Source organism: Phaseolus vulgaris, chromosome 3 (assembly GCF_000499845.2).
Source record: "Phaseolus vulgaris cultivar G19833 chromosome 3, P. vulgaris v2.0, whole genome shotgun sequence".
Lineage (NCBI taxonomy): Eukaryota > Viridiplantae > Streptophyta > Magnoliopsida > Fabales > Fabaceae > Phaseolus > Phaseolus vulgaris.
The window spans coordinates 2182397-2207129 of record NC_023757.2 but is presented as its reverse complement, the minus strand read 5'-3'; the positions used below and the strand labels follow the sequence as shown (position 1 = coordinate 2207129).

Here is a 24733-nt window from a genome sequence, read left to right as displayed (position 1 = left end):
TTGTTTTTTATTAAAGGGACTTTATGTGACTCACACTTAGTAAACTCATAGGATATATCGAAGCCAAACTCATAAAGCATGCCCTCAATTTACTTAAACTTTTAAATAAAGAGTCAACTTTCAAGAATCTATGTCTTGAATCTAAGTATCAAGTAAAAAATAGTAATACATTACACACCTAAGAAGTCGGAGGATAAAAACTTATAAAGGACAAAACTAAAAGAAATAGATGAGATAAAGCAAGATAAAGAGAAAAAGAATTGATAAATTATAATAATAAGGGACTTGGATTGTCAATTATATTAATAATAATAAGTATAATAAAAATGATAATTTGTATGGTCTAGTGGTTAATAATGTTTCTATGATCACCGAAAGGACTTGAGTTCCACTGCAAATTTCAATTTCAAATGAGAGGAAGAGTCAATTTAAAAAATTAAAAGAAAACGAGAGAAAATTAGATGAAGAAACAATTTCTGAAATTGAAAAGTAAATATACTATTTTTTTTCTACATGTTTAAAGCACATTTAGGCTATATAATCTAAAGCATGAAGTAAACATGAGCCTAAATGTGGGTTCTAATTAGGTCCATAAGCTCAATTACAAAATTTTAAATAAAAACAAATTCATATGAGTTTCTTACAAAAGTTCAGCAATTTTGCATTAACTTCTAAAAATTGTAGAAAATAGCATAGAACTTCAATGCAACAAACCACATGTCCTTTTTTAAGCCCTAAATGTGGAATCCAGTACAATTGAAATAAGCCAAAAATAATTTTTAGAAAAAATTTATGGTCAAAGCAATAAACAAATGTTATATTAACTGAAGAAATAAAAATTAAAGTAAATATGAACCCAATTTATTACTACTAAAAAAAATGAGTTAAAAAACTGAAAATAAAACATAAAGTGCTTTCCGGTGTACAATAAATTTATAAATGTATGTATAAAATATGTGTCATTCCTAACATGAATACAAATAGTGTTCAAAGTTTTCAAGATTAGAACTCGAACATTACTTAACAATTGCAAGAATAATGTTATTTTCATTTTGATCGACCTTTTTATTATAGATGACATCAATTATCTTCTATAGAAGGAGATCAATCAGATGGAACAAATCACAATTAATCATAACGTTTGAGTTGGTACACTCTTAATTACATAGAGTTGCACCTTGACTATTTGATAAAATTTATCATGTGTTGCATGACATATGCAAGCTTTTTTTATCGGCAAAGAATAAATAAAATAAAAAAAGACACTTCAAGGGTGTCCCAACCCTTATACAAAACATCAAAACCGACATATACAAGCTTTTGATGCCATCAAACGAAGCCAATAGGGTTCCAATCATCGTCCTTGAAATACAATCCAATATCACACAAAGGTTGTTAGTTAATGTGGCTACACAATTTAGATATTTAATCAACTGAGAAAAATATATCAAATTACAAGTTTCACGTGTAATGATAATATTGATATCAAATTGCAAGTTATGAAACATGTTTAATGGCAATATTTTAATAATAATATTGATACCAAAACTTGTTGTTCATTATTGAAACATTGGTATATGTTCCCATGCAACATAATAGGAGAAGGAAAAATGTATGAGACATCCACAAGTCTTTAGTCATGAATGCCCATCCAATTTTCAAGAAGAAAAAGACTTGTCTGCAAATTTTTCATTGGAGGTAGAATTATTATTTAAAGATTGAAACATATTTAAGATGTCAAACCCATTAAATCTGCAGTTCTTAATTCTCTTATAGGAAAAACTATTATAATACTTAATATATACGTCTATTTCGTTACATTTGAGTAAGAGATATTGATGTATTGGGTCCATAGATATAGAATCCAAAAAAAACTATTTACATTTTTTCTTGCCTGCAAAGAAAGAACTAAATATCGACCACTTCTTTTCATTTTACTGCAGAATCAGGCGAATTGAAAAAAGCTTGATCTCAACATGGTATCAACTTTAGATACAAAATTTTGTAGATTATTTCAAACTCTACTCGTTAAGGAATTCATAATTCAAAATCATTGGTTACCCTGAGTTTTCACATTACAATATGATACATTCAAAATAAACATCATTATCCTTAAGAAAAAGGAAATTTTAACATACTGAGCAAAATTCTTTGTTACAGATGGAACGTGAAGTAAATTATGCGACCATTCATGACCAATATGAAGAACATCTAAGCCTGTACTATTAGCAATGTTCACTTTTTTTGAACCTGTGTTTAGGAATTCTTGACAGAAAGATTGGACTCTTCATCATGTTGATCCATCCAAATTGAACATAAATTCTGCCTCTGGAAAACGATGGTTTCACATAGAAAACAAACCTTATTTCCACACGAACAATAATCACATACATACAGAGTGGAAGATAAACATGAACCACATCAATTGTTTATATTATTATGATCTTCATTTTTTGTAGCAGACTCTGTGAGAGATGGAACAACATTTTCTTCATCCAACTTTGACTCACTCATGCTCTCCACTCTCTCCTTCTTCAGTATCTGTGCCATGTCATAAGAGGCATGCAATCCCACAAAGAGGTAATACACCAGCAAAATCGCAGTCCAGAATCCAAATCTTCTAAACGAAGCCTTGTCCAACGACCCCAGAAGGAAAACATTGATGCCAATGGAAGCTGATGGCAAGAATGGCACCAGTGGCACACCCCAAACTTTTGGCTTCTTCGTCATTGGCACCAAAAGCCAAATCCCCACTGTTCCCAGGAGCCAAAGCGGCACCATGATTGTGTAACCAACCCATTTTGTGGTGTTGGCCCAATAAACAGCTGAGGCAACAGAAGAACCCAATATGAGAGCAATGCAGAGAACGAACTTCACTATGTTGGCTTGTGTAGCCACCCCTCTTGCACAGTAGCGGCGAACCAACAAGGCCAGTGCCACAAGACTGAACAAGAAGAGAGTGGAGATTGAAAGAAGGTTAGCAAGAACATCAAGGCTCGTGAAGAATGCAACAATTGCAGTGGCACCAAGCATCACAACCGTGGCATTGATGGGTGTCCCAGTTCTCTCATTTACCTAAATGGGGTTGCAATAAAAAGGGTTGTAAGCTACATAGCACAGACACAAATACGGGTTTTTATCATGGGTTACTTTTTTTTTTTTTACTAAAATAGGGTTTGTTTAAAAAAAATTATAAATTTAGGAAGTCGTGCCAATTCGGCACGACTTCATATGCACAAATCGTCTCAATTAGACACGATTTCTGCCTTGTCATACTGAAGTCGTGCCAACTTGACACGACTTTTGTCACGTCATAATTTGTTTAGTTCTAATTAATCTCTTTTCATCATTACGTGTTCTGTAAAATCATTACTTCTCAAGCTATTTATTTTGCAAATTCACAACAATAATTCTCTATTTATTTTCCAAATACAATAAATTTTTATTTATCTATTTATTTCCAAATTCAATAACAATTTTCTTCATTTTTTAATTAATCAAATAATCAAGTTATTGTATTACATTACCGTCAAACATGATCCATACACGATTATCCAATTTTTTGTTCCTTAAAACTAACACTCTTAGAAAATTATGTATCAAATTAATTTTTAACATTACATAACTTACTACCCAATATATAAACAATAAAATATAAAAAATTATGACGTGGCAGAAATCGTGCCAACTTGACACGACTTCACAGAGCAGGAATATGACAGGACAGAAGTCGTGTCAAGTTGGCACAACTTCATATGCACAAATCATCCCAATTAGGCACGACTTCTGTCTTGTCATATCATATTTTTTAAACAGACCCCATTTTAGTAAAAAGCAAAAAAAATAACCTAATCATGGTTAAAAAACCCCCACAAATACTAAAGGGTTATGCATTTTTTCTTTTCCAAAAGATTGTTTGATACTAAGAAAAAAGTGATTTGAATTGTACACACCATAAGAGTTCAATCTGAGTTTCACATGTGAGTTCTCTGATGTGGTTTGTATCATTTTGGCAACATTTGTTACGTACCTTAGCAAGCCATGGAGGTAGCAATTGTGTTCTAGCAATATGAGTGAGATACCTGGCTTGTCCCACAGCGCCGACAAGGAGAACACTCGTCATTCCTTTCAACGCCCCAAATGCAACAATGTACTTCGCCCAACTCATCCCCACCGCTTCAAACGCCACAGAGAAAGCAGCATTCTCGTCAACCTCCGAAAACCTCTGCATCAAACAAAGGGTCACCGACAGCATGCAGTACAAAAACGTCGTGCACACCATCGACCCTATCAGCCCCACCGGAATATCCCTGCCAGGGTTCTTCGTCTCCTCCGCCATCGTGGAAACCGCGTCGAACCCCACGTACGCGAAGAACAACACCGCCGCCGCCTGCAAGTAGGGATGGATCAGATTCATCAGCTAAACTACTCTGAAACTAGCTCTACCGAAGTAGATAATGAATCAACTAATCAAACTGATTTTAAATTATGCAAATGATTCAAAATTTTGTTTACCTGGAAGATGCCGCGGGACCCGAAGGGAAGAAAGGAGGAGTAGTTGGCGGCGCGGGCTTTGGTGAGGCCGGCGATGATGATGAAGAGGAGGACGAGGAGGTGGATGATGGAGGCGAGGTAGTTGAAGCGGGAGGAGCCCTTGGTGCTGAAGACGGCGAAGAGGCCAATGATGAAGAGGACGACGACGGCGATGGGGTCGAGTTGGCTGTAATCGGGAGAGAGGTGGTGGGCTTGGATGAGGAACTTGTCGGAGTCTTGGTTGCAGAGAGTGGCGAAGTAGGAGGTCCAGGAGCGTGCCACGGCGGCGCCGCCCACCACGTATTCGAGAAGGATGTTGCCGGAAGCTATGTACGCCACGAAATCGCCAAGCTCCACTCTCAAGTACGCAAACGAACCTCCTAATTAATCCAGTATTGGTGATTGTTAATGCATCATTTTATTTGTTTAATTTTAAGTTTTCTATAAGAATAACATGCTAAAGTGTAGCAGAAATTTCTATGCATGTGTGCATTTTGTTTTAGGTAGGAATATCGAGGGTAATGATATCATCTAATTCCAAACTTACTATCTTATTATATATATTTATTTTTAAACTCATCAAGCTTAGAAGTATATTTTTTTTAATATTAATAAAAAATATTCTAAACTTAATTCAACCTCATAAAATCGACTTATAAGATGAGATTTTCACTCATCTATAAAGAATGAAACGTCATAATCTCTAGTTGATATGAGATATTCAATATACCCCTCATGCAAAGACTACCAACTCATGCGTGGAAGTATATATTATGAATGATCCGATAGTGAATAACCGGATAAGTCCAATAAACAATCAATAGAATGAACTCGAAATGAGTCTGATACTATTTTAAAAAGTAAACTTTAAACTTAACTCAACCTTATAAAACTGACTTATAATATAAACTTTACACTCGCATATAAAAAATAAAATGTCATAAAGTCTAATCAATGTGAAATATTGAACAATCATTAGTTTATGGGGTTGTAATGAAAAACAAAAACTTGAAGACTTATAGTATATTTTCGGACCTAATCATTCTAAATTCAAAAATGTTTTTTTTACATGTTTCACTTACAACCTATGTAGTACAGATACGGATACGGACACGGAGATACGGACACGGAGATACGTATGATCTCTAAAATGAAACACACGAGGACACAAATTTATATATTATATAATTTTGAATTATATAAATTGAAAATAAATATTTATGTGCAAAAGTGTCAAATATTGCATATCAAACGCTACTTGCGACATTCCGATGGCGAACGGTGTTGGACGCGCTGGCTGGAGTGAAGGTCTAGGGCGTGGTAGGAGCGGAGGTCAGGGGTATAGTAGGTTCGAAGAACGAAGGAATGGCGATGTGCTCTCCACTTTCTTTTTCTCGAACATCCCCCATGGGTTTGGAGAAAGAGATATGGTAAAGGTTTTCCAGAAATGGGCAACGGTGAGTGAGGTCTTCATATCTCGTAGGCTTAATAAGTGGGGGAGGAGGTTTGGCTTTGTCAGATTTCTGGATGTGAAAAATGTGGCGAGGTTGGAAGGTGAACTGGATAAGATATATATAGGGAATCAGAAACTTCATGTGAATATTCCAAAGTTTCGGAGGTTCCAGGATGCCACAAATAGGGAGGACTGGAGACACGCGGGGAGTCAAAAGGAAGTTGGATTTAAACCCCTGTTGGGTGAAGTAGGGAGAGGTTCACAAGGAAGGAAGGGGATATGGGTGGAGAAGAGTAGGAAAAAAACCTTTGCCGAAGTTGTTAGGGGTACCCCTAAGGAAGGGTGGAAGGGTCTAGCCATTAATACTCATTATGACGTGCCAAAGTGGCTGGCCAACAGCTTTGTAGGGACTCTGAGTGCAGGTATGGAGTTTGTTAAGCTGGAGGAGGAGATCGTGAAAGGTGGTTTGTCTATGGTTAGGGCGCGTTTCATGGGTGACAACATGGTTCTGCTGTCACCAACTAAAGGGGAGGACCTAGCGATCATCATGAAGCAGAACACAGGGTGGTTCGAAAGCGTCTTCTCAAGTGTTAACCCTTGGTTGCTTAGTAGTGGTGCAAGCCATAAATGTGTCTGGGTGAGGTGTTTTGGGGTGCCCCTACCAGCATGGAATAAGGATTGTTTTATGAAAGTGATAGATGCAATGTCAAGGGAGGCAGAGGTGGTTGCCATAGACGAAGCTACCCTTTCCTGGGAGGTGGTGGAATTTGCCAGGGTGAAAATAAGGGTCCAGAACAGCGGTAGCGTGAGATGGGCGAGAAGCATCCAGATTAATGGTCATAAGTGCAGTGTCTTAGTGGAGGAGGAACCATTAGGTTGTCTTGGTTGGGGATGCAAGGAAAACCTCTCTTGGGAAGCTTCCTCCGATAGTGTTTCGTCTTCAGAGACGTATGTTGAGGAGACTGTTTTAACCGAAAGGAGTATTGAGAAGTGTTCTCGCTGTTCTTGGGACGACGGCGGAAGGGCAGTGGGGGAGGGAGGTAGAGAACGTAAGAACGGAGAAGGGGAACACCCAGGGCTGAAGTCAACTTTGCCGCTTATGGAAACTGGAAAAGATGGTAAGGGGAAAGGAAGGTTTTTTGCTCAGCCTAGTGCTAGACAGGGACGTAAGGGGCATGGTGGTTGCTTGTCTGACACTTTTCTTGATCAGCTCTGTGGAGATGCTGTTCCTAGTAACCTTTCGAAGTACGAGGCGGCCAGAACAGTAATCGAGGTGGAGTGCCCTTTTATCCAAGTGGAGTCACCCAAAGTGTTGGGCCGGGTGAACAATACCGAGGCCCATTTACGTATGGGTAACACTTTGGTGCCAACCCAGCAGGTAGAAGCGATAGAAGAGAGTGAGGGGTGTTTAGACCTATCTGGGCAGGAGGCGGTTGGGCCGAGGGGTGTTGGTAGCAATGAAATTATCACGAGCGGAATGGAGGGCAGCGTACATTCTCTGAACAGGGAGAGGAATGAAGGCGTAGCAATACCCCAAGGTAACAGTCGTTGTAATCTGGCCAAAAGTGGTCTGAATTCTTTGAAGATGGGGCGCGAGGACCAGCATTGCCGCAATCTAGACCAATTTAGAGCTGACGACGACAAGGAAGGAGGTGAGTTCCCGTTGCTGTGCGAGGAGGACGGGACCAGAAGGTTAAGCAGGTCGATTTCCCCGCCGCGTAGATGGAAAAAGAAAGGGTTGATGGAGTTAGGGGACTCGTGCCCCCAGCTAAGGAGATCGGCCAGAATAAGTGCCAAACAACTTAGGGGAGGGTCGATACCGCTTTTCCAAGCAGGTTCGTCGTCTCTTTCAATTTCAGACATAGCCATTAGAAACTGTAATTCTCGGTTGAGGGACCCTGTTGATGAGGAGGAACCGGATAGACTGTGGGCAGTTGGCAAGAAAGCTGGGTTAATTTGTAGGGGGGAAGAGAAAGAGGTCGTCGCTGAATTCGGGAGAATGGAAGAACGCGACCTTGAGGTTCTGGTGCGTGCTAAGAGGGGAGGTAAGAATGTCTCCTTATGATAGTCGTCAACTTGAATATTAGAGGCATGGGGGGACTATCAAAACGAGGTATCTGAGTCATGTTATAGAAAATGAAGGGGCAGATTTTGTGTGCCTACAGGAGACAAAGGCAAAGGTTATTTCGGAGGCTAGATGTTTCTCAGTATGGGGGAATAATAGAGTTGGTTGGTTGCATAATGGAGGGGAAAATGATTGTGGAAGCTTGCTATCTATGTGGAACGAAGATGTGTTTCTGTACAGCAGTCACGAGATGGGGAAGGGATATATAGCTATCTTTGGTAACCATCTTAAAGCCAATGTTAGCTGTGTTATGGTAAATGTTTATGCGGCCTGCTCGATGAATGATAAAAAGACACTATGGGAGGATCTATCTAATCTGAAACGGGCATCACAAGAGAAGGTGTGGTGTTTCTGTGGAGATTTCAACGCAGTTAGAAGTTGTACAGAAAGGAAGGGTACTAGGACGGGAGGCGACTTCTCCAGTGAGATAGTAGGTTTTAATAGCTTCATTGATACTAACCTTCTTTTGGATTTGCCTATTGTGGGTAAGAAGTATACGTGGTTTAAGTCTAATGGGTCAGCAAAAAGTAGAATTGACAGAGTGTTAGTCACGGAAGACTGGTTGGCTATATGGCCCATGAGTAAACAATATGTGATGCGAAGGGAAGTCTCTGACCATTGTGCAATTGTGGTGAAGTCAGTGGAGAAGGACTGGGGGCCTAAACCGTTCCGTTCAGTTGATGCCTGGTTTATGGAGAGGGGCTTCTGTGAGATGGTGAAGGAAAAATGGTTATCCTACCAGGTAGAGGGGAATGTTTTTGTGTTTTTCAAGGAGAAACTGAAGAGGTTGAAGGGTGATCTCAAGATCTGGAACAAGGAAGTGTTTGGCAATATTCAAACCCAAAAAGGTTTGATTTTAAAGGAAATTGAAGAACTGGATTGCAAAGATTGTCTGGATGGCCTGAGGGAAGATGATAGGTTGAAAAGGGGTGATTTGGTGAGTCGGCTGGTGGTAATTGATAAGAAGTTAGAGTCCCTCATTCGCCAGAAGGCTCGTGCCAGCTGGTTCAAAAACGGGGACTCTTGTACCAAATTCTACCACTCGTCTTTGAGATGGAGAAGGCTTAGAAATGAAGTAAAAGGGGTGGAGGTAGGGGGCCAGTGGATTGAGGAACCCAGTACGGTCCGTAATGAAGCGAAGAAGCTATTTGATAGTAGATTTAAAGCCACCAAAGACTTTGGAGTAAGACTTGATAATGTAGATTTTAAGTCTCTATCACAAGAGGATAACATGGGGCTGATTAAGGCTTTCTCTGAGGAAGAAGTTAAGGAAGCAGTATGGCTTTGTGATGGGTCAAAGAGCCCTGGACCAGATGGGTTCAATCTGTTTTTCGTTAAGGAGGGCTGGGAGGTCTTTAAAGATGAGATAGTAGAAGCGTTGGCTCTATTCCATGAGACGGGGTGCATACCTAAGGGTTGTAATGCCTCCTTTGTTGCTCTTGTTCCAAAAGTTAGGGACCCTGCTAAGCTTGAGCAATATAGACCTATTTCCCTGGTGGGGGTTATGTACAAAGTTATCTCTAAGGTGCTGGCAGAGAGGATTAAGAAAGTGCTACCAGATGTTATAGATGAGTGTCAATCTGCCTTCCTCAAGGAAAGAGGTATTCTTGATAGTGTCCTAACGGCTAATGAGGTGATTGAGGAACTCAGGAGGCGCCAGATGAGTGGGTTGTGTTTTAAGGTGGATTTTGAAAAGGCCTACGACTCAGTTAGCTGGGAATTCCTTTATGACATGTTACGAAGACTGGGATTCCATGGTAGATGGATTAAGTGGATTAAAGGATGTCTGGCTAGTGCTTCAGTGTCAGTCTTGGTTAATGGAAGCCCAACGGAGGAATTCTACCCGTCAAGGGGTTTAAGGCAGGGGGACCCATTAGCACCCTTCCTTTTCTTGGTGGTAGCTGAAGGGCTTGCAGGATTAGTCAGGCAAGCTACGAAGGCCAACCTGTACGACAACCTCAATATTGGCAGAAAGGAGGTAGGGCTCGGAATGCTACAGTTTGCTGACGACACTCTGTTCCTATGTCAGGATGCTTTTTCCAATGTCTTTACCCTAAAGGCAATTCTCTGAGGATTTGAGGTAGCATCTGGCTTGAAGATCAACTTCCATAAGTCAAAGTTAGCTGGCATAAATGTCTGTAAAAGCAATATGGACTGTTATACAAAGACTTTGAATTGTTCACAGATGGAGGTTCCTTTTACCTATCTGGGAATAGAAGTGGGGGGTAATCCGAGGAAGAAGAAGTTCTGGGAGCCAGTTCTGAAAAAGCTGAAATCAAGGCTAAGTGTATGGAAAGGGAGATTTCTGTCCATGGCAGGAAGGCTATGTCTTATTAAATCAGTCTTGTCCGCTATTCCGCTATATTATTTGTCCCTGTTTAAAGCTCCGGAGGTGGTCTGTAAGAGTATTATTAGTATTCAGAGGAGCTTCTTGTGGGGATGGGGTAAGAAGAAGAGGCCTATTGCTTGGGTGAAGTGGAAAGATTTATGCAGGTCGAAGGGGGAAGGAGGACTGGGCATCAGAGACATTAGAAAGTTTAACCATGCGTTGTTAGCTAAATGGAAATGGAGGTGCGTATCGGAGGGAAAAGGTAGATGGAAGGAAGTTATACATTCTAAGTACGGTACGGACCCAAGTGGTGCCGACGTCCCTCTGAAATACCAGTCCTGGTGGTGGAGAGACATAAAGAAGGTGTGTAGAGAAGGTGGAGGGGAGGGGTGGTTCCAGGAACAAATTGGGTGGAAGGTAGGGAGAGGGGATAAAGTAAGCTTTTGGGAGGATGTGTGGGTTGGTAATTCGAACTTGAAATCTTTGTATCCAAGATTGTTCTCACTGTCGTTGAATCAGGGTCAGAAAGTGGGTGAGGTAGGAGGGTGGGATGACGTGGAATGGAGGTGGTCTTTATCGTGGAGGAGAAGAAGATTTGAATGGGAATCGCGTTTGGAATCGGAGCTTCTAAACCATATATCCAGGGTTAGCTTTAGGAAGAACGAGGAGGATACCTTGACTTGGAAAAGTGACGTAAATGGATGCTTTTCGGTGAAATCAACATATGAGCTTTTAGCTATGTCAGATGCGGGTCCCCATAAAGAGGTGTTTAGTATCCTGTGGAAGGCGAAGACTTTCCCTAATGTGTTGCTTACGGCTTGGAGGGCGTTGTGGGGGAGACTCCCTACAAGGGAAGGCTTGAATAAGAGAGGGATTGTGATGAATACCACGGGATGTGCTTTTTGTTTGGTAGAGGAGGAATCCTGTCAACACCTGTTCATGGAATGTATTTGTGCACGAAGGGTGTGGAACATGTGCTTTAAATGGATTGGGATTCTGTTTGTCCAACACAATGACATGGTAGCTCACTTTGAAGGGTTTACCTTGATAAATGACAGTAAAAAACAAAATATGGTGTGGAAAGGGGTGTGGACAGCTATAGTGCGAAGCATATGGGAACATAGAAATGTCGTGGCATTCAACGAGGGTATAGTGGATGAAGAAGAGGTGTTTCATAAGGCCCAACTTAAATCATGGTTGTGGTTAAAACATAAGGGACATAATTTCTGCTATTCGTTCTCTGATTGGATAACGAACCCTTGGTCATGTATTAGTACCTATAAATAAATTGTTGCAGGTATCATAAGCAGCTGATGGAAGAGGATTATAGAGGGTTATCTGATCTGGAGCAGGGACGAAGGCGGGCTTCAATGTCGGCCTTCTGATAATGGGGTTGGGTTTGGGTACAATGCCTGGCAGGAGCAGTTGGAGTACTGGGGTAATCCCTGGGTGGTTGGCTCTGGTCGAAGGAGTCTATCTGTTGGCTGGTAATTCTGTCCAACTGCTATACGGCAGGTAGGTGGCGTACGCAAGGATTCATAAGAGGAGGTTGCTGGTTTATTTATTGTGAACGAAAGCAAGTTGTTGGTGGATAAGCAACAATTGGGCTTATGGAGTTGTTAAGTGCTTGGAACAGTTAGGAGGACATGCCAAGGAGTATAGCAGTCTGATCATGGTTTTTGCAGCAGGAAGTTCTAGGTAAAATTCTGGGATGGGAAGGTATTGCTTGCATTGCTTGCTGGAGTTTTTTGCAGGCTTGCCAGATGGTTTTCGGCCAACAGGTTAAAGTATCGATGGAGATAGAGGTTGCTGGTAGTATTACGGTATTGTCTATGTCGGTATAAAAGCTACTATGGTATACCTGTAACCTTTTCTGTTTGTGGTTATGCTTGCTTGGTTTGATGTAATTTGGTTTAGGTGCTTATACCAGTAACCTTTTCTGTTTATGGTTATGATTGCTTGCTTTGATGTAATTTGGTTTAGGTGCTGATCAAGTGCTCATGCTTGTTCAGGTGTTATTGGTTATAATCATGTAGGTAAGCCATATGTAGGGAGGTTCTTCTTAGCTCTAAGAAGAAGGCAACATTTTGTTGTTGTATACGGGTTGAGATACCCCTGAAGTATCCCAGTTTATTCAATTTATTTCTTGTTGATAAAAAAAAAAATGTGCAATAGTGTCTTTCAGAGATTTTTTTAGGAGTAGAAAGATATATTTTTTTAATTTTTTTATTTATATATATTTTTTTTAATTTTTGTATTTAATTGTGGGTGTAAGGTGAGGAAGTATCAAAATATCATAACTACTATTCTATAGTTTTGTGAGGTTTGAATATAAGGAAGTAGCAGAAGAAAGCAAAGATACCAGCGACGGGAATTTCGATGGCGAATTCGGTGTAGCAGAAGACAGCAAGCATGGCGGAGACGCCGGAGATAACGTAGGACAAAACGACGGCGGGTCCGACGTGGTTCTTGACCTCAAAGCCGGTGAGGACGAAGATGCCGGAACCTATGACGCTGCCCATTCCGAACCATATGAGGTCCCACCACGTGAGCGTCTTCTTCATCTCGTGCTGGCTTCGCCTCTTCAATTCCACCAACTCCACCTCCTCATTCGACCGCCCCGTCACTCGATCCGCCAGCCTCCACGGCGTCGCCAACAACGCTCTCCCGTACTTTGATACGCTCGCAAACGACTCCAACTTTATCGCCTCTGAGCGCCTTCTGTTGTCGTCGTTTCCCTCCATTATTCTTTCTTCTGCATATGCTCCACAACAACACTTAACTCAGTGCACCATAACCAACCATTATTTCCTTGTTTCTCTACAACTCTTTTAGCTACCTCATTCTATTTTCTTCACAAGTTTTTTTGCTTTAAAAATATTTTGGTGCCCTTTCCATGTACAAAGAAAAGTTGCAGCTTTGGGAACATTGAAGATCATACAAGCTATCAAATTTTGGAGGCAAACAACAAAATTTACTTCTTTGAAGGGAGTAAATTATTATTTGTGGAACTAAACAAGTGAATAATATGCATTTTTACAAATTGGGATTATTTGTGAATGGGGTATTAAATAAAATAATGATATATTGATCCATAATAAAAAAAGGGTAATTTCGTCATTCAAAAAAATTGAAAATTTAGAGAAAAAAAATTGTAGGTTATCAATATCTCACTAAATAATGGTATATTGACAACTTATTTCATGAAAAATGATACATTGACAATTTATTCCATGAAAAATAATACATTAACAATCTTGTTTCAGTGTACAACCATATTTCTTGACCTAAAATTTTAATTTTTGTATAAAATAACAAAAATACTCTTTTTAATATTATCAACTAGAGGTTGTATAGTAAAACAGGTTGTCAATATATCATTCTTCCCTACTCTATTATAAAGCTTTTGATTTATGATATGAAAAAAAATGTATTCTCGTCATGAAATTCATGTAAAAAAACTGAAATTTAAAAAAAAAAAGGAATTATAAGCTGATGCAAGTTTTCAATATATCATTTCTTTTGGCTTAAATTTGATGATATCGTGTTGAGATTATTCCTATTAAATATTTGAAGTTTTCATGATTAGTGTTGTTGAAAATGGTGATAATTTTATTTTGAAATGGAGAAAGAGTGATGTTTTAAATATGGAGAAGAGAAGGAAGACATAGAATACTTCTGAATCAGAAATGCTCATTATTGAAAAAAGTAGATAGATATAGATACATGTATATCTAAACACATATATGGTTACCTCTTGTTTTTGTGATTTTGGAGCCAAAGATGAAAATCCCAGAGGCTCCTTCTGTGCCACTTTTGTTCTCAAACTCACGAGAAAGAAAGAAGAAAATAAAAAATCAAAACCTTTCTTATCTTATAAATTAATTTATATTGAATATATAGAAAAAATCGAATTAATGAATAACAAAACAAAACCCTTTGACTCATATGCAAGGTGCTGCCGGCACCAGGACAACCGTATGACAAATGCTTCCGATGGAAACAATTTTGCATATCAAAATGTCTATAAGGACCTAAAGATAAAAAATAATTCGGTATGTTTGAATAAGAAGAAAAATCATATATGTTTTATATTAAGAAGAAAAATCAGGTATGTTTAAGTAAAAATAAAGTTGTCTCCGTCATATCCGCATGATCGATTAAGGGACTCAGCATCTGATCAAGGTCGACTGATATGACCGAAACCATCACATCCAAAGAAGATTAATGAGACTAATCAATGATTAAGCACTAACTAATGCGTTTTTAATTACGATTCAAATCCTTAATTTGACCCAACAATAAAGGGTTCATGATAATCATATGAATAAGCACAAATTCCAAGAATCAGTTACGTCATCATACACTACTAATAACACCGAGTGTCAAACACCAAAATTTCACTTGAGCGTGTTTTGCAGGTACCATCCGAATTCAAAATTTATAGAGACGAGGAGTGGAGAAACAAGGAGAGTGCGAGGAGATCATTCAAGCGGAAGGGAGAAAAGGTAGACCGACCGACTGAGAAGGAAGACAATCGTTCTCTTCATTTTAACTCATTCGATAACAAAAACAAGATTCTCCTCTAAGTATTTTTAAGAGAGAGAAATTAAAATTATTTTCTCCACAAATTAAAATTAATTACTTTATAAAAAAATTATATAATTATGAATACATTTATTTCATTTTTTTTTTCAAAAGTGTCTTGAAAAAACACTTTAAAAAATATCCTTAATGCCATTTAATACCTTAAAAGAAAGATTCAGAATTGATGGAATCTTTTATGCACAGCTAACAAACATGGAGGTAAAGTTAGTGTAGGACTTTTGATAGTGTTATTCATAACCAGATCCAGTTGTAACCCTAATGAAACACTATGGTGATAGAGAAATATGAAGTATAAATAATTTAAAATAAGTCATAGGAAACTAAAAAATAATTAAGAAAGTGCATGAGACTTGAACGACACGTATATTGCTTTGTTTGTAGTGAGTAAGTAACATGTCCTTTTCTTGTTCAGTTGAGTTATTTATCTCTCTTCCCAATGCTCATTTTTTTTAAATCTTCTAGATTTCTATTGACTACATTTGAATTATTTGGATGAGTTTTTTTAATTTGTTTTATAAAGAGCATTAACAATTATGATTATTTAAATGAGTTGTTTATTTTAATTTTATAAGTTTTATATTGCCACTTTATATAAAAAAAATTTGCAATGTTGTATTGACCCTAGATCTTTCTAAGAAAACATTGTTAGAATTCATTATCACATTAAATGCATTATTTACTTTGGAATTACATATTTTTAAGCATAATTTTATGTTTAAAAGATGCATTAGTAAGTTATGGGAAGAAAATGTATATAAGTTATGTTTGGTTTGGACTACTAAATGAGTGTTGACATACTAAAATTGAGGATAGAAGTGTCAAACGAGTCAACTCGTCCTATTAGAGTTGAGTCACGAGAGAGTGAGTTGAAATGAGTAAGAGGGTGTGTTTCTAAGAGAATGGGGTATATGTAGTAAAATCATAGGCTTTTATTTTTAGGTGGATGACTAAACTTTTATATATATATATATATATATGTGACTCATTATATATCACTGCATAGGGAAAAAATGAAAATACCCTTAAAAAAATGGGTTAAATATAAAATTACATTCCAAATCCTTTTTTCTGGAACACAATAATCTTTTCCAGATAAATTTTTTCGGAATGTATTATTTTCAATTCCAGATTTTTTTTATCAAGAAGAATTTTGATTTTTTTTTCTGGGCTTTTATATCTGGAAAACAAAAATCTCTTCCGGATTTATTTTTCCAGAATGCATTATTTTCAATTCTGGATTTTCATTTTCGGAATAAAGGATATTTTTGGAATTTTTGAAACTATGTTGGGTGCAAGTTCAAAAGTGTTGGGTGCAGGGAGCATTTGTCTAGTTTTTTTCTTTTATTTATTAATTTTTTAAAATTATTAATTATTATGTTGAAAATTGAGTCACTTGATAATTACATTTCTTTTACACATTGTTTCGATAATTACTAGTTATCATTATATGTTTTGGACTTGTTTGATGATTAAAATTTTCATCTATATAATTAACTCAGAAAATTATTGATTATTATGGTGAATTTCAAACTCATCTGATAATTAAAAATTTTATTAATATAAAATTTTGAAAATTATCGATCATCATGTTTAGTCTCAAACTCGTGAAACCAGAGTGGATAAAACTTTGATTTGGTTTTCCTAAATTTTCTGTAAAATATGGTTCCGATTAACATAACGTATTTATTTTAAAAATTATTAGCATCAATTATAGTTTTTCTCTTCCACTACTATAATTAATATAATTAATTAGTATGTTTATTATAAAATTAATATATCTATTATGAAGTGGGCTTTAAACATAACTCAACCCCATAAAATTCACTCATAAGATTGAGATTTGCACCAACTTATATACAATGAAATGTCCTAATCTCTAGTCAATGTGGATCTCCAACAATATTTTCTTACACTTTGCTTTCATATTTCATATCTCTAATATTTCATATCTCTAATCTAATCTATGTAAAATTTTCAACATAAATAAATAAAGATAAAAAATATTTGAAAAATTCCAAAAGAACTTAATTTCTATTGTACATATTTTCCCACCTACATACATAGGAAATGTCTCTTTGTGCACTTCTACCTTTAGAAGCAGAAGTGAAAGGTGCCATCACACCTTTATTTCTATTTATACTATCTCACAATGAAAATTTACAGATTCATAAAAATAAACATAAACTTATTTGTACAGACCATGTTCAACTTGTCTATTGTACATTTCTCACTTTCATACATCTATGTTTTCCTTTGCATTTCTATCTACAACATTTGAAGATAAAGGCTCCACAATCCTTTATTTCTGTCACAATGCAAATTTTCCATCACAAGTGTTTGCAACAGATCCTTATGCTGATTCCCAAATGCATCTCCACAGGTATCATCATCACTCATATGCTCATACTTCCCTTTTTCATGGAGTCACCTGGAGGGTCAATTGTGATCCAAAGCAGTGCAATGGTGATGGAGAGAATCCCTGACCAGACATAAATAATTGTTGGCACCCTTCCTCTCTTTCCCATCAACCCTTTGGCAAAAGGGTACATGTGAGACAGCACCCAGAAGCTGAAGAACATGCTTCCCAAAAGCTTGTTCCACTCTGGTATCACACTGTACACAGTCCTTAAGAATCCCATCACCAAAGCAATGAGGTTGATGATGAGAATTGTTAGTGGCATGATGAAGAGACTTGTCCATTTGACAATGTAGAGATCAGCAAAGTCATCAACATCTTCATCTCCTGCTGACTTTGAGGTTAAGGTGAAGGAAATCTCTATGCCAGCCACCACCTTCAACAAGCCTTGTATGACAGCAACAAGGTGAGCACTGGTGCCACCAATCACCCAAAACTGCTCATTTCTCCACCATTCCTCAAGGGCTATGCCTGACCACTTCACTTCAAGGAGGGAGATGAGAGTGAGGCAAATGGTGATGAGCAAGAGATAGACCAAGAATGCCACATTCAAGCCTTCCACTATGAACTGGCCTGAGAAAAGGGAGAGTGCAGGAATGAAGCAGTACACCACCAAGAACAATGAGGTGAAGGGGTAGATGCCAACATTGAGGTAGGAAATTCTCTGCAGGAACTTGAGGCGTCTGCTGGCGAAAATGGCATTGTTTCTTGAGAAGAAAATCTCCACAGAACCTGTGGCCCATCTCAGCACTTGGTGCAGCCGATCAGTGAGGTTTATTGGTGCAGTGCCACGAAAAGCATCTCTCTTTGTGATGCAATAGATTGATCTCCAACCACGGTTGTGCATTCTGTAACCAGTCACCACATCCTCAGTCACTGACCCGTAAATCCAACCTACCCTGTCCCCCCACTCTGTCTTGTCCTCATACCTGCATTATCAACTCATCCAAATCATTTCCTGGTTTTCTTTCTGTGCATGATATCATGAAAGGAAAATGTTCCACAACCAAAAACTAGAAAAGTTAATAAGAATAATTCTTACAAATTAGCTGTTGATCTACAAATGCATAATCTGGAAGGAAAAAAAGATTCAAAGATAGACTTTGTTGTAGTTTAGGTACAGAGGATAAGAACTTATGCAGTATTCCTATTGAAGGGCAAGTGATGCAAGATTCTTAGAATCTCGATATAAGTGCCTCCATAATTCTTTATTTTGATATACATGTTTGAAGGTATATTTTATAGAATATGTTGTAAATATGGTACATCATGTTATGGGTTGGTGTTGGAGATCGCGAGATTAGAACATTTTATAGTATATATGTGAGTACAAACCTCACCTTATAAGTCGGTTTTATGAGATTGAATTAGGCTTAAAGTTCACTTCTTAATATAGTATCAGAGTCATTTTGAGTTTATCCTAACGATTGTTTGTCGGTCTTATCAGGCCGCTATCGGATAACCCATAATATATGGTTCCACACACGAATTGGTATATTCGGCGTGAGAGAAACTTGTTGGAGCTCCAAGGACTCCATTTTATTAATTTATTATTAATGATTAAGAAAACACTCGTGTAATACTTTTGGTTGTATAAGAGCTCTAAGTAGAGAGGTAATAGTGAAGGAAATTACCAGCATGAGATGACAGCAATGGCCTCAGCAACAGTGGGGGCATCCAAAGGTGGACGTGGTGAGAGAAGTGCCCCTGCTGGTCTTCCATTCTGCACAGATTTGTGATCAGCAAGTGGCCTTCCGTTGTATTCAGCCACAGATATGGAATCTGTGAACATAGTTGAGCTTCCAAACTTTTGTGGATAACCCACTTCTGAATCAGATGTGAGGGGTTGCGTTTCATCATCTAATTTTGCTTGTGGTGCATTCCGGTTCACCTTGGTTTTCACTCTTCCAAACACACCAGTGTGCTCAATGAATCTCGGTGGTTCAAATCCATACAGTGCATACCTCCTAAACATGCAACCTGTTCCCACATACATTGGACCTTGGAGACCATCCAGTGCTCTCATATTTCCTAATCAATTACACATTGTTAAATGCAACTGCATCAAACCAAATCTCATAGCAACTCACACATCACTATGATTATGTCAGAACAAACTTCTTCAAAAACAGAGAAAATGAAATAAGTTTCTGCATAAGTTAACTAATGCAAAGTTAAAAATCAAATTTAGAAAAACTATATTAGAGAAGGAAAATGTTATTTTGACAACTCCAGCACTAGTTTACAACATTCGATCATTACAATTTCAAAATTGCTTCATTTCAGTACAAAATGTTTCTCTTTTCAGTTGTAATCTGGTGCATGATTGTCAATATATCGTTCATTAGATAATTTCTGTATGGAGAAGTTTATCTAAACCTCATGTTTTGCTTCAAATGAATAATGGCTAGCTAGATATATGTGACAGCTTGAATTTTGTTTTTACCATCAAAGAAGACTGTGTTGTGATTTGCATATCGATCAGAAGGATCAATCCCTTCAAACCTTTGTGGAAACTGTATGTAACATACGCGATCACCTCCACGGTCCATCATGAAGCACATTCCCTCCCTCAAAGCAAGGGAATTGTAGAAGTAGTGATCACAGTCCAAGTTGAGAATGAATGGTCCATTAGACAATATAGCTGAGGCTCGAACCATGGCATTCATGGCTCCTGCTTTCTTGTTATGATCATACCCTGGTCTCTTCTCTCGAGAGACATATGCAAACATTGGAATCCTGATGTCTATACCTGTGAAATCTAACGTTTTCTCATCTGCAAACCCCATCACAGGATCATGATGTGGGACCTTACTCATTACCTGTATATAATAAACATGCACATTCACTATTAATTCTCTATGACCAAATCCTTGTAATCAACTTCAGCTAAGAAACAAAACCAAATTCAGATTCTTGCAACAACTGTCATAAGCAAGAGTTTTACAGCATCAACTTAATCTGAAGACTAAGTACACCGAGGAAAGAAGGTTTAAATACGTTTTACTACAGTTTTTCTCAGATTTTGTTTTTGTTCCTATGCTTTGAAAATTTAGTATTGAATCTATTTAGTTAAAGAATTGGTTCCTACCATCATGTTTTGGTTTGGCTTGGGTTACTGAGTCTGGACCGTGAAAGAAACTATAGAAATTCGAAATCAAACTTCAAAAAAGTGTATAAATCAATACTAGAAAATACTCTAAAGAATGTTCTAGTCAGGAGTAAAAAACTAACCCTTGAAAGTATTAAAAGCATTTAAGAATCAAATCTGAAGATGGAACTTTTAACCATGCAAGCCAATGATATCATGCCATCATATTATCCAATTTCAAACCATTTAAAATTTATAAGAATCAAAACTAACTAGTAAAAACCTAAAATGGTTAAAATCAAACTTCACCCAATTCATATCTGCATATAATAAATAAATATGGATCATTTTAGGGATGAGCCAATCAGGCCTGTATATACCTGCAAGATTCCAGCATGGTCACCCTTAGAGTGATCAGGTGTAGGGCCATACCAAGTACCTGGCCACTGAGTGCCATCAGCCATCCATGTAGCTTTAGGGACATCACTGGTGTAATCGTTTGGTAGAGTTCCTCCATTTTTTTCCTTAGCTGACTGTTTTGCTTTCTTTTCCTCTTTAGAGTTGTGTGATTTGCTTCTTTTACGTATTACCTCAGGAAGTCCATTGATTCTGACCTTAAATTCATCATACTCCCTCTTGATCCATCTACGGTCCTTCACAAAATCGTGTCGTTTCTTGTTCTTTGTGGGGTCTTTCTTCAAACCGAAGTAAGCATCTGGATTTCTTGGTTCAATGTTGTGTTTTCTACAAAAGGGTACCCAAACCTGTGTATGCATATCAAGAACATAGTTCATGTTGTCTCATATTCAACCAAAATTGAATAAAAGTTGTCTGATCATGCTTGATGTACCATTCCTTAATTTTATGACATAATATTATTGTAACAAAGAATTATAATTAACCAAGCATATGATTTCCTTTTTGTATTTTATAAAAGTTCTAGCAACTGGGGTGGCTTTAGTTGATGAGATTGTAAACTAAAGGTTTTTTTATTGACAAAAAACAAATAAATTAAATTCAGATATTTCAGAGATACCTTAACCCTTATACAAAGTCAATTCTTAAAAAATCTTACATAGATCATAACACATAAAACTGAGGATCTTAGATAACAAACATAAACAACCCTACAATTCAACATAAACTCTCATTTTTTCTAACAGATCTCATGCATACAAAAATTTCAAGACACCCGTCAGAATACCAAAAACTTACACAGTAATGGAAAAACAAATTGTAAACTGACCTCAGCAAATTTGACAGCTTCAGCCATGGCTTCAAATGTGAGTATGGCACCACCATCATCTGAAATGTAGCATGATATTTTTTCAATTGGATAGTTTACACCAAGAATGGAAAGAATGGTGTTGGCAGTGACAAGAGGTGGTTCCTTTTCTGCATCAGCAGTGGACACAAAAACATCGATGCCTGGCAAGTCTGAGCGACCAGTTGGGTTGGTATCAGATGGCTGATCAAACTTGTCATGCAGTGCACCAAGGTCTGTGCTTCTGTTTATTGGATTCATTTTGGGGAGGATATCAAGAAGCCAAGAGAAAGCAAACCAAATCTCACACACAATTGATATTCCCCACAACCACATAGCTTCATGGTTAGGATTCCGAATTCTCCAAGTTAAAAACATAACTAGGATTACTATACGGACAACCACCAACAACCTGTTCACACAGAAAAATCATTCATATTGCAGAAATTTTCCATCTTCTCCAAATGCTAATTATTCCTGCAACTAATTAAGCTCCTGAAATTCAGCAGTATCAGCAATTACACCAACTAAAGTGCAGCATATGGATAACTTAGAATTACAGTTCCTCTTGGTGGAAATATCACCTTCAACAATTTTATTAATTAGCAAAGTTTAATTCAAAAATGAGTTTAATTCAGAAAATAAATGTGTGGAGAGTTTATACTGTAGATTATATTTAAAATCATAGTATAAATAACATATGCATATGCCTCAAATATGGTAACAGCAGAACATGATGTTGTGGTTCTCTAAGGCTAGTTATACATTAAAAATCTTATTACAACTTTGAATACTATTATTTTTCTCCAACTGTCATTTTCCTTTCTCTAAATAATGAAAAAACATGTGAAGGCAGAATCTGCATGTATGAGAAATGATACAAGTATAATTCATGTATATACCTGTAAGGGCTAAGTATAGCCCCTGGGATTTGAATCTTCCTAGTGAGTGGTTTCCATGGTTTGTCCATGAAATCTTGCATGCTCACTCCTTCTTCAAAAGTGTTCTGATCCTCCTGCCAAAATGCATTCCCTATCCCATAAGTCCCTTTGGTCTCAAACAACCATCGATTATGATCAAAATCTTGAGTTTGGCTCCTCAACAGCATCGACTTGTTGTTCACTGAACTCAACCCTGTGGACGTTCTTCTTTCCATCCTAGGGTTCCCACCACCACCATGCGTCTGAGATTCTGCACCAAACCTTGTAGTCCCACTTCCACCATCATGCTTCGAATCAGAGGTTCCAGGTTGATTATCTGGGGTGGGAGGCATCATCACAGTGTAATTGGTGTGGTCATTCGGGCCTGAAAAATCACCACACATGTCAATTTCATCATCTCTCAAAAGTTTTTTTTAAGTTTTTCGTATTCAGATAAGTGTGTTGAACCACTAATTTACATGATGTTAGTTAATTTTTCTAGGAGATAGTTAGCATGAATAAAACGGGTATGCATTTAGGTTTTTCTGTAAGGAGATTAGAAGATAAGGTATTCCTGAAATATCTATTTATTCATTAGTTTTTTTTCGGATAAAAAGAATCATCTCTTGAAAGACTCATAACCTGCCACTTGAAGTAAGTCTTGTCAATATGAACGGAGAATATAATTTTTATTTCATTGTTACTTTTCAAATTAGAATACAATCTTTCTAAATAGTCTTACAATAAACTTCTCAAATTCTATCTTCTCTTTCATAAAACCTATACTATAAACTACATTTAAAATCATAGTACAAATGACATTCAAAATTATAATTATTAGTTATTCAAATTTCAAAATAAAACTGATGTTGAGTTTAATGGGAACCATAAATTGCTTACCACCCGTTTTTTTTGTAGTATTTGATGAACGTGTCATCTCTAAGAATGTTTTTTCTCTCCTTCCTTTCTTTCTTCCTTCACATTTATGTCTTTGATTTTTGCCAATGCTCTTTTGTGATCATTGTAGGTGGAGAGTTTTTATGGGAAGATGAATTTCCATGCATGCCTGCATGCAACCATGAAAGTTAGATTGGGTGAGAAAAGCAAAAACATGAAGGAACAGTGTTTTTGGAGGAGAGAAATTGCATGGTTCCAAAATTGCTTCTGTGAGATGTTTGCATGCAGTTTGAAATTCTAACTCAGAAAATGCATGTCATAGCCCCTTAATTTCTGCTCAGCCTCTTATCACTATCTCCTCTTTCTCTTTCCTACTGGTTTGGTTAATTAGGGTCTGTGCACAAACACACATTTTCTCAGTTTTTTCCACCCTGTCTTACAATTACCATCACAAAAATTTTAACAGTTTCTTTCTTTAAAAGGAAAACATTATTAGACTTATTTTAAAATTAAGAATATATTATTAATTATACTTTTAATTGAACAAATACTGTGTTAAAAAACATTAAACTTATTACTCAAATGTGTTATGATTAGTTATAAAAGAAATATTATGGTTTGTTCTCTATTCAACTAATAATGGTGGAGTGATAATGAATAAATTTAAGCAAAGATATACGTTAATAAATATTTAATGGCTTATTTACTCATTCTGATTCATTTATCTTTATTCTTAAAATAAATTAAATGCATAGTGTTCATCTAATTGGAGAAATAAAAATTATTAACATATGTGAAATGCACTATTAATTTGATATTAGCATTGAATTAAATTAGACAATTATTTATGTCAATACTTCAACATGTAATTTTTTTATTAAAAAAAATATATTAACTCTTATCTAAAATGTAAGTATTCTAGTTATATACTTTAAAACATAATATTACACTAATAAAATTATTAAATAATAACAAAATTTAGATACAAGAAATCGACGATGGAAGGGATGGTCGAGATGTCCTACCTTAGATCGTGGTATATATATTTATAATTTCGTGAGCATCTTCAAACATTTAGGCTTTCAAGGTTGAGGCTA

The 24733-nt window shown here is 37.0% G+C and overlaps 2 protein-coding genes and 1 long non-coding RNA gene across 4 annotated transcripts; 1 reads left to right on the top strand and 2 right to left on the bottom strand.

The window, feature by feature from the left end:
* Positions 1–2192: 2192 nt before the first annotated feature.
* LOC137806203 (cationic amino acid transporter 1-like) lies at positions 2193–13184 on the bottom strand. The gene is made up of 4 exons (XM_068606197.1): positions 12803–13184; positions 4516–4913; positions 4031–4390; positions 2193–3075 (listed from the first exon to the last, which is right to left on the bottom strand). Exons 1-4 carry the CDS (start codon positions 13182–13184, stop codon positions 2422–2424), a joined length of 1794 nt encoding a protein of 597 aa, XP_068462298.1. The 3' UTR covers positions 2193–2421.
* On the top strand, positions 4773–13483 carry LOC137806204 (uncharacterized). Its single transcript, XR_011080318.1, has 2 exons — positions 4773–4896; positions 12755–13483. It is a non-coding gene; the product is annotated as an uncharacterized lncRNA (long non-coding RNA).
* A 3568-nt stretch (positions 13484–17051) lies between these two features.
* On the bottom strand, positions 17052–23954 carry LOC137806201 (cellulose synthase-like protein D1). 2 transcript variants are annotated; one of them, XM_068606188.1, is made up of 7 exons: positions 23640–23954; positions 22722–23124; positions 21802–22231; positions 20936–21319; positions 19911–20286; positions 19099–19495; positions 17052–18393 (listed from the first exon to the last, which is right to left on the bottom strand). In XM_068606188.1, exons 1-7 carry the CDS (start codon positions 23674–23676, stop codon positions 17442–17444), a joined length of 2979 nt encoding a protein of 992 aa, XP_068462289.1. In that variant the 5' UTR covers positions 23677–23954; the 3' UTR covers positions 17052–17441. The 2 variants fall into 2 exon arrangements, with proteins under 2 accessions (XP_068462289.1, XP_068462290.1); XM_068606189.1 differs by lacking the exon at positions 23640–23954 and adding an exon at positions 23219–23235.
* Positions 23955–24733: the final 779 nt, after the last annotated feature.

Excerpts from the sequence above, each read along its gene's own strand:
- LOC137806203 (XM_068606197.1), bottom strand. The coding sequence starts at position 13,184 with ATGGAGGGAAACGACGACAACAGAAGGCGCTCAGAGGCGATAAAGTTG. Across the intron at positions 4,391-4,515 it reads GGTCCCGCGGCATCTTCCAG|GCGGCGGCGGTGTTGTTCTT; the intron begins GTAAACAAAATT and ends CCCTACTTGCAG. Across the intron at positions 3,076-4,030 it reads TACCTCCATGGCTTGCTAAG|GTAAATGAGAGAACTGGGAC; the intron begins GTACGTAACAAA and ends AACCCCATTTAG.
- LOC137806201 (XM_068606188.1), bottom strand. The coding sequence starts at position 23,676 with ATGACACGTTCATCAAATACTACAAAAAAAACGGGTG. Across the intron at positions 21,320-21,801 it reads AAGCTGTCAAATTTGCTGAG|GTTTGGGTACCCTTTTGTAG; the intron begins GTCAGTTTACAA and ends ATGCATACACAG. Across the intron at positions 18,394-19,098 it reads ATTGCTGTCATCTCATGCTG|GTATGAGGACAAGACAGAGT; the intron begins GTAATTTCCTTC and ends TTGATAATGCAG.